Here is a 9,563-nt window from a genome sequence, read left to right as displayed (position 1 = left end):
ACGGGAGAGGCCACAACAGTGAGAGGCCCGCGTACCGCAAAAAAAAAAAAAAAAAAAAAAAAAAAAGTTAATAGAGGAGATAAAATGGAATAAGAAATACTTGAATAATAATAAAAATACATGGACTGTAAACATTTCCCCATTTATTAAATATATCCAAAAACTATTTTGAAATATTATATGATATCCCACTGTTAGGGGACTTCCCTGGTGGCACAGTGGTTAAGAATCCTCCTGCCGATGCAGGGGACACGGGTTCAAGCCCTGGTCCAGGAAGATCCCACGTGCCATGGAGCAACTAAGCCCATGTGCCACAACTACTGAGCCTGCATTCTAGAGCCCATGAGCCACAACTACTGAGCCCGTGAGACACAACTACTGAAGCCCGCGCGCCTAGAGCCTGTGCTCCGCAACGAGAAGGCACCGCAATGAGAAGTCTGCGCACTGCAACGAAGAGTAGCCCCTGCTCACCACTAGAGAAAGCCAGCGCGTAGCAACAAAGACCCAACTCAGCCAAAAATAAATAAATAAATAAATTAATTAATTAAAAAAAAAAATCCCACTGTGAGGACTTACCATAACGTATTTAACCAATCCTTTGCCATTGAATGTAAGTTTATTTCCTAGATTTTGATTTAATTTGATAACATAAATACTTTTATACGTAAGTCAAGCTGCACTTTAATTTTTTTTTAATTAAAAAAATTAAAAACATTTTTAAAATTTTGGCTGCGCCACATGGCTTGCGGGATCTCAGTTTCCCCACCAGGGATTGAACCTGGGCCACGGCAGTGAAAGTGCCGAATACTAACCACTAGACCACCAGGGAAACTCCCAAGTTGCACTTTTAAAATTATATCTTGAGGACATATTTGTATAATTATTGGGACAAAGGGTAGAAACATTTTAGAGTCATCAAATCACCCATCAGGAATTTACATTTTTACTAGCAGTGTTTTCTCTACTCCCTTACCAATACGAGGTTTTGAGAAGCTTTCAAAAATACCAACCACTTCTCAAGAGCCCCTTTCAACTTACTCAAGTTCTTTCCCAGAAAAGAAGTATTATGGGTTTGTGCTAATTTCTTCTTTTAAACCCTGTTAAGCCTCATCTCAGAGATGAGTCGTTTATTTAAGATCCAGAGCAATATGGACCAAATGGTCTGGGAAAGAACAGTAGTTCTGACTGGTGTTGCCTTTCCCTGGAAACTGAGCTATTAGGAAAGAAGCAAAAAAGAAGAAAAAAAAAAAAAAAAAAAGAAGCAAATCCAACAGCTTTGGGGGCAGCTTCCTGGTGGCGGCAGCAAGAGCACAGGCTTTTGAGTCAGACAGATCTGAATGCTAATTCCTGCTCAGTCACTAACTGTGTGATACTGGACAGCTTTCTCACTCTATCCTCAGCTTTCTCATCTGCAAAACAAGGAGAATAATACCTACCATACCATATGATTGCTGGCACTGGCACATTCAAGAAACTGTAATGCACACCTCTGTGCGTCAAAAGAAAAAAAGATAGGAAAAAGAGGACACTAACCTTCTCCGCAAAGGTGAAAATCTTTCTCTGGTCAACTCCTCCAAATTGGGCATCTACTTTCAAATACTCTTCATCCAAGGCCTGTGGAAAGAAACACATGAGCATAAACTCCTACTGTATTTCCTCTGTATGGGTCTAAGAAATCAGAAACTTTTGAAAACCACTAAAATTTTCCGAAGGTAGAACCAGGAAGCAAATAAGCAGCACTCAGCCTTCCTGTTGGCTTCAAGAGCTAGATACACATTTGCTGAGTGCCTGCAGTGAACAATATTCGATGTGGATGTCATGGGGTAAAAAAATAAGAAGAGTCTTTGCTCTCAGGAAGCTCACAATCCAGTGAGGAAGGGAGAGAAGACATATCATAGTCATGTCAAAGGTACCCAATGAATAAGGCAGCCTGTGACAAGTGTCAAATAACTGGCATAAGAAGGAAGCCCTGTGAGAGCTCAGAAAAAAGGGGCAAGACTGAACTAGTATAAACAAACAGTTACTATCACTTATTAGATGTCACGCCTAGTGCCGGTCCTATGGATGCAGAGATGAATCAGACCCAGATTCTGCCTTTAAGAAGCCAATTAACTAGCTGGGGAGAGAGACACGTGAATACGTAATTTCTCTACAGCATGCCAAGGGCTAACTTACATGTTCGTTTAAGGAACATGCTAACACGAAGAAAGAAATTATTATCTCTGTTCAGACTGGTGGTGGTGAAGCCTTCCTAGAATCAGACTGTGGGCTGAGCTTGGTTTTGAAGAATATATAGATGATTTTCACCATGCAGAGGAAACAGAATGTGAGAGGGTACAGAGGTGTGAAGTGTTTAGGCAAACTATGAGTGATTCAGTCTGCAAAAGCACAAACTCCAAGGGATGTGGGAAGTGGTGAGCGATGAGGTTAGAAAAGTTGGTAAAGGGCTTCCCTGGTGGCGCAGTGGTTAAGAATCCGCCTGCCAATGCAGGGGATCATGGGTTCGAGCCCTGGTCTGGGAAGATTCCACATGCCGCGGAGCAACTAAGCCCGTGCTCCACAACTACTGAGCCTGTGCTCTAGAACCCGTAAGTCAAAACTATTGAGCTCGAGTGCCACAACTACTGAAGCCTGTGCGCCTAGAGCCTGTGCTCCGCAACAAGAGAAGCCACCGCGATGAGAAGCCCGCGCACTGCAATGAAGAGTAGCCCCCACTCACCGCAACTAGAGAAAGCCCGCACAATGAAGACCCAATGCAGCCAAAATATAAATTAATTAATTAATTTAAAAAAAAAGAAAAGAAAAGAAAAGTTGGTAAGGACCCTGAATGTCATGTGAGGGTGCCTAGCAACATCCTGGCTAGTGAATCATTTTAAGGAGGGAAGAAACATGATTCACGCACTGCAGAAAAATCACACCAGTAAGGTGGCAGAGTGTGGAGTGGTGGCCTGAGGACTAGAGATAAAGAAAACGGCCGGAAGGCTGCTGTGAGAGGCCAGGTGAGAAATAACAATGAACCAAGTTGGTGAGGATGTACAGCAAGAATGAATTTAAGAGATTTTTAAGAAATAGTATTGATAACATTTAGTGTCCGACTGGATTCAGGGGGAGAGGAAGAGAAGGTGAGCAAGCAGTTAGAATGTGAGAACAGCATTGTCCAACAGAACTTTCTGTGAGGATGAATACGTTCCTTATCTGTGCTGTCCAACAGGTTAGCCTCTAGCCACACGTGGCTTGTGAGCAAACTGAAATAACAGCCAGTGTGACTGGAGAACTAAAAATTTTAATTTTAATTACTTCAGTAGCCACATATGACTATGACAAGAGGCTACCATAGTGGACACTGTAGATCTAGAGTGCCTGACCAAGGGAAGATTTGATTTTCTTTTCTTTCTTTCAACTTTTTAAAAAAAATTTATTTTTTAAATTAAAGAAATTTTTTATTAAAGTTTAATTGATTTAAGTGTGTGTTAGTTTCTGGTGTATAGCAAAGTGATTCAGTTTTTTATATATGTGTATAAAAAATATATATATTCTACATATGTATACAATATATGTACATGTATTCTTTTAGAGATCCTTTTCCGTTATAACTTATTATAAGATATTGAATCTGGTTCTCTGTGCTACACAGTAGGACCTTGTTTATTTTATATACAGTAGTTTGTATGACTTGATTTTCTTATATCAAACATTAGAGAAATATACAAAGGAAAAGCTAAGTCTGTTGACATTTTCATCCTACCTTCCTGAGCTAATAACAGGTATCAACATCTTGGTTTGAATTTTTCCATGCTTTCTCCATGCTCATACAAATATGCACACACAGGAAATATGATGTGTTTGTTTTGCTTAATGGGAAATAAGATCATGCTTAAAATTTATTTTCACTTATCACTCTGAAATTAATGTTCTTCAATTAAGATCATGATTACGTGTAAAGAAGACATGTGAGATGAGCAGTGTTTTAAAGGAGAGACAGGTAGGGGAAGAAGTCAAAGAGCGGTCCAGGAAGCCTGGGGGAGGGGCAGTGGGAGGAAGGAAGACAGGAAGGAAGGCCTACGGCAAGGTGAAGGAACAGCCAGTATATGGGTCTGACTGGGGCTGAGAGAGAGGTTTGTGACCAGTAGTTAGAGCAGAAAAGGTCATCAGGCAACTCCATCCCTCCCAGGTACCTGCAGCCCTGGGTACAGCAGGCCACTCAGCAGAGGGTGCTCCACCTGCTTCACCACCTCAGCTCCCGCTTTCTTGGCATCGTGCTGTGTGACCACGGAGGAGAGGCGATACACATCTAGTGTGTACTCTCTGAGAAGAGACGAGAGGGGACAGCTGTAAGACGGGGCCCAGCCCTCAGTTTAATCCTAAAGTGCGGTGTTAATTTACTCTCCCAATCTTAAGACATTCAGAGAGCATACTGCCTGGTAATTTCTAAAACGTGAGCAGTCCATCCTCTCCTTTAAAATATGACTTTAGGGCTTCCCTGGTGGCGCAGTGGTTGCGCGTCCGCCTGCCGATGCAGGGGAACCGGGTTCGCGCCCCGGTCTGGGAGGATCCCACATGCCGCGGAGCGGCTGGGCCCGTGAGCCATGGCCGCTGAGCCTGCGCGTCCGGAGCCTGTGCTCCGCAACGGGAGAGGCCACAACAGAGGGAGGCCCGCATACCACAAAAAAAAATAAAATAAAAAAAAAATAAAATAAAATATGACTTTATCGGGACTTCACTGGCGGTCCAGTGGTTAAGACCCCGAGCTTCCACTGCAGGGGGCCCGGGTTTGATCCCTGGTTGGGGAACTAAGATCCTGCGTGCCATGTGGCACAGCCAGAAAAAAAGGATATTCTTTTAAAAAATAAATACTACTTTATTTTTTTTGTTTTTCCTTTTTGAAGATGGCTTTAATTAATCTTTTTCTTTGCTTATCTCTTGAAATAGGGCTTCTCTGCCATTCCCCTCTACTCTCTTCTTCTGGAATGCCTATTAAATAAACATCAGAATTTCTCAGTCTATCTTCCTTGTCTTTTTCTATTTCTTTTAACTTAAACACATGTAAGGAATAATGAACAATATTAAGAATAGAGTACCCATCACTCAGTTTAAGAAAAGGGACCTATCACTTGTAAAGCTCCTGTGCACCCCTCCACGATCCCACTTCTTCCTTCTCCAGAGTAACCAACCATGAGCCTGAACTTTTATATTTCTTTCCTGTTTTATACTATGTTTGTATCTCTAAACAATGTGCTATAAATATTCTCATATGTGTATCCTGGTATACATGTGCAAGTTCCTTTATATATGCTTAGGAGTAGAATTTCTGGATCATAGGGAATTTGCATCTTGAACTTCAGTTCAAGATAATGTCAAACTATTTTACAGAGTGGCTTTTAATCAATTTTATTACTTAATACTCTCACTATTTTAAATATTGTCAATTTGGTAAGCAGGAATGGTTTCTCACTGTAATTTTAACCTATATTTCTTTGAATAATAACCAAGGAGGTTGGGCTTCCCTGGTGGCGCAGTGGTTGAGAGTCCGCCTGCCGATGCAGGGAACACGGGTTCGTGCCCTGGTCCGGGAAGATCCCACGTGCCGCGGAGCGGCTGGGCCTGTGAGCCATGGCCGCTAAGCCTGCGCGTCCGGAGCCTGTGCACCGCAACGGAAGAGGCTACAACGGTGAGAGGCCCGCGTACCGCAAAAAAAACAAAAAAACCCAAAAAACCAAGGAGGTTGAGCATTTTTCCAAAAATGTACTGGTTGTTTGGTTTCTTCTGTGAAATGCCTATTTAAGTTTTTCCTACTGGACTGATTCATTTTTGACAACTGATTCTGCAATTTTTGACATATAATACTGGACATTACTCCTTTGTCAGTTATATATGTTATAAATATCTTCTCCCAGTTGGTGGCTTGTCTTTTTACTTTATCTTACTTTTGATGTACTGAAGGTCTTAACTGTAATGAAGGTAAATTCATCAATCTTTTCCTGTGATTTGTGCTTTTGGTGTGTCTGGTTTAATTTTCCCTGACCTGCAATCATAGGACAGCTTTATACATTGTCTTTTATATGTTTTGTAGTTTGGCCTTTACAATTAAATTTTTAATCTACTTGGAACGAAGGGATCATCTTTTTCCCTATGTGGATAACCAACTGTCTCTGCACCATTTTTTCTTAAAAAGTTTATTCTTCCTCTGCTGACCTGCAATGACAGCTCTGGCATATATCAGGCTTCCATGTGTGTGAGGATCTATTTCTGAACTCTTTATTTTGTTCCAGTAGTTAATTCTCTATCCTCATGCTATATAAATGAAAAAGGACTTGGTATCTAGAACACACAAGGAACTCTTAAAAAAAAAAAAAGGTAAAAAACGGGCCAAAACACTTGCATAGATACTTGATTAACAGAAAAGGAAATACAAATAGCCAACAAAAACATGAAAATAATTTTTTTTCAATAAATATTTTCAGATATTTTACCACTACACTTGAAAGGTAGTTTGGGTGGGTACAGATATCTAGGTTGGAAATTCCTCTCCTTCAGAATTTTAAAGGTTTTGCTTCATCCCCTTTTAGCTTTCACTGTTCCTTTGGAGAAACGCAAAACAATTATGATTCCTGACATTTTGTACGTGACTTCTTTTGTCCCTTTGGAAGTTTGTATAATACTTTTGTCTCCAGTGCTTTAAAATGTCAAGATAATGCACTTTTAATTTATTTTTCATGTGGTATATTAGTTCGCAGACCAGGGATTGAACCTGTGTCCCCTGCAGTGGAAGCACACAGTCTTAACTACTGGACCACCAGGGAAGTCCCAAGACAGTGTATTTTATTTTGTTTTTTGGTTTTTTTTTTGGGCCCTTCCAATCTGGAAACTCAGGTCCTTTAATTGTCCTTAAATTAGTACTTCATTTCCTTCCCTCTGACTCTTTGTTCTCTTTTCTGGAACACTTATTACTCAAATATTGGACCTTTTGGCCTAGTACTCTAGTTTTATCTTTTCCTTTTTTTTCCCCATTGTGGTCTGTGAGGCCATAAAAATCAAAATTCAAGTACATACAATTCAACGAGTTCCCTCAAGGTACATGTAGTCTTCAGTGTTCTTCTTGTATTTTACAGATTCTAAGACACATTTTTTTAAACATTTAGCATCTCTGAAATCTAGGTGACTTTTTAAAATAAAGGCATGTCATAGATTAATTAGCAATATTTTTTGTTGCTGTTGTTTTAATTATTTTGGCTGTGCCACATGGCATGTGGAATCTTAGTTCCCTGACAGGGATTGAACCCGTGCCCCCTGCAGTGGAAGTGCAGAGTCTTAACTGCTAGACTGCCAGGGAAGTCCCTAATTAGCAGTATTTTTTAAAAGCATCTTAGATTAACTGAAATACAAATCTCTTTGTATTTCCACTTTCACTTGGTTTCTGGCCACTGAGTATTCTTTTTAAAATAAATAAATAAATAAACAAATTTATTTATTTTTGGCTGAGTTGGGTCTTTGTTGCTGCATGCGGGCTTTCTCTAGTTGCAGCGAGTGGGGGCTACTCTTCATTGCAGTGAGCAGGCTTCTCGTTGTGGTGGCTTCCGTGATGTGGATCATGGGCTCTAGGCGCATGGGCTTCAGTAGTTGTGGCTCGCTGGCTCTAGAGCACAGGCTCAGTAGTTGTGGTGCATGGGCTCTGTTACTCCGCGGCATGTGGGATCTTCCCGGACCAGGGCTCGAACCCGTGTCCCCTGCACTGGCAGGAGGATTTTTAACCACTGCGCCACCAGGGAAGCCTGCCACTGAGTATTCTTGACTAATTTGCCAATTCATTTATTTGAAGCATCTAGGAAGCTTTAAAAATATTTTATCCAGAATTTTTTTTTTTTAATTTATTTGGCTGCATCAGGTCTTAGTTGCAGCACGCCAGCTTCTCTTTAGTTGTGGAGTGCGTGCGGGCTCCATAGGGAGCGGGCTCAGTAGTTGCAGCATGAAGGCTCTAAAGTGCCAGCGGGCTTAGTTGCCCTGCAGCATATGCGATCTTAGTTCCCCAGCCAGGGACTGAACCCTCGTCCCCTGCATTGGAAGGTGGATTCTTAATCACTGGACCACCAGGGAAGTCCCTTATCCAGCATTTAAAAAATGCTTTTTAGGGTTTCCCTGGTGGCACGGTGGTTAAGAATCCACCTGCCAATGCAGGGGACACGGGTTCAAGCCCTGGTCCGGGAAGATCCCACATGCCACAGAGCAACTAAACCTGTGCACCACAACTACTGAGCCTGCACTCTAGAGCCCACGAGCCACAACTACTGAGCCTGAGAGCCACAACTACTGAAGCCCGTGCACTTAGAGCCCATGCTCTGCAACAAGAGAAGCCACCGCAATGAGAAGCTTGTGAACCGCAACAAAAGAGTAGCCCCCACTTGCTGCAACTAGAGAAAGCCCGCGCACAGCAACGAAGACCCAACAACAGCCAAAAATAAATTAAATAAATAAATTTAAAAAAATGCTTTTCAGCTGGAAGGTTGATCAGAGTACCTAGTCTGCCAGATTGCTGGAAACAAAAGTTCTTATCCACATCTCAACCACGCTTACAGTATTTTTGTCCATCTCTCTGGGCTGTATCTGGGTGAATTTCTTAGTAGGGGCAGACCTCGTTTTACTGCACTTCACTTTATTGTGCCTTGCAAATACTGTGTTTTTTAAAAATTGACGGTCTGTGGCAAACTCCTTTTATCAAGCAAGTCTATCGGCGCCATTTTTCTAACAGTGTTTGCTCACTTCATGTCTCTGTGTTGCATTTTGGTAACTCTTAAATATTTCAAACTTTTTCATTATTATTATATTTGTTACGGTGATCTGTGATCAGTGATCTTTCATATTGCAGTCATACCTTGGTGATATTGTGGGTTCAGTTCCAGACGACTGCAAGGAAATGAATACTGCAATAAAGTGAGTCACACAAATTTTTGGTTTCCCAGTGCATATACAATTTATGTTTACACTATACTGCAGTCTATTAAGTGTGCAATAGCATTATGCCTAAAAAATGTACATACCTTAATTAATAAATGTTAAACAACGCTAACCATCATCTGAGCCTTCAACAAGCTGAAATTTTTTGCCATAGTGACATCAATAAGGGTTTTGCGAGCTTCAGACTTCATGAGGTTTAAGGAAAGAAGCCATCTCCATAACATAAAAGTGCAAGGTGAAGAAGCAGGTGCTGATGTAGAAGCTGTAGCAAGTCACCTGGAAGATCTAGGTAAAATAATTAATGAAGGTGGCTCCACTAAACAACAGATTTTCAATGAAGACAAAACCACCTTATATTGGAAGAAGATGCCATCTAGTACTTTCATAGAAAGAGAGAAGCCAGTGCCTGGCTTCAAAGCTTCAAGGACAGGCTGTTAGGGACAAATATAGCTGGTAACTTTAACTTGAAGCCAATGCTCATTCAGCATTCCAAAAATCCTAGGGCCCTTAAGAATTATGCTAAATCTACTCCGCCTGTGATGTATACATGGAACAACAAAGCCTAGGTGACAGCACATTTGTTTTTCGTTTTGTTTTTTTTTTTTTTTTTTTTT

At 41.2% G+C, this 9,563-nt stretch overlaps 1 protein-coding gene across 2 annotated transcripts in view; it reads right to left on the bottom strand.

Moving 5' to 3' along the window:
• The window catches only part of YARS1 (tyrosyl-tRNA synthetase 1), a 29,593-nt gene that overhangs the window by 13,694 nt on the left and 6,336 nt on the right, over positions 1–9,563 (bottom strand). For both annotated transcript variants that reach the window (XM_007125072.4, XM_028486744.2), the window contains exons 4-5: positions 4,176–4,305; positions 1,534–1,614 (exon numbers count right to left, since the gene is read on the bottom strand). In XM_007125072.4, the coding sequence (XP_007125134.2) occupies positions 1,534–1,614; positions 4,176–4,305 (211 nt within the window). The remainder of the gene's footprint in view (positions 1–1,533; positions 1,615–4,175; positions 4,306–9,563) is intronic.

Source organism: Physeter macrocephalus, chromosome 3, assembly GCF_002837175.3.
Source record: "Physeter macrocephalus isolate SW-GA chromosome 3, ASM283717v5, whole genome shotgun sequence".
In the NCBI taxonomy this organism is placed as follows: domain Eukaryota; kingdom Metazoa; phylum Chordata; class Mammalia; order Artiodactyla; family Physeteridae; genus Physeter; species Physeter macrocephalus.
This window is presented reverse-complemented; position numbering and strand designations above follow the sequence as displayed.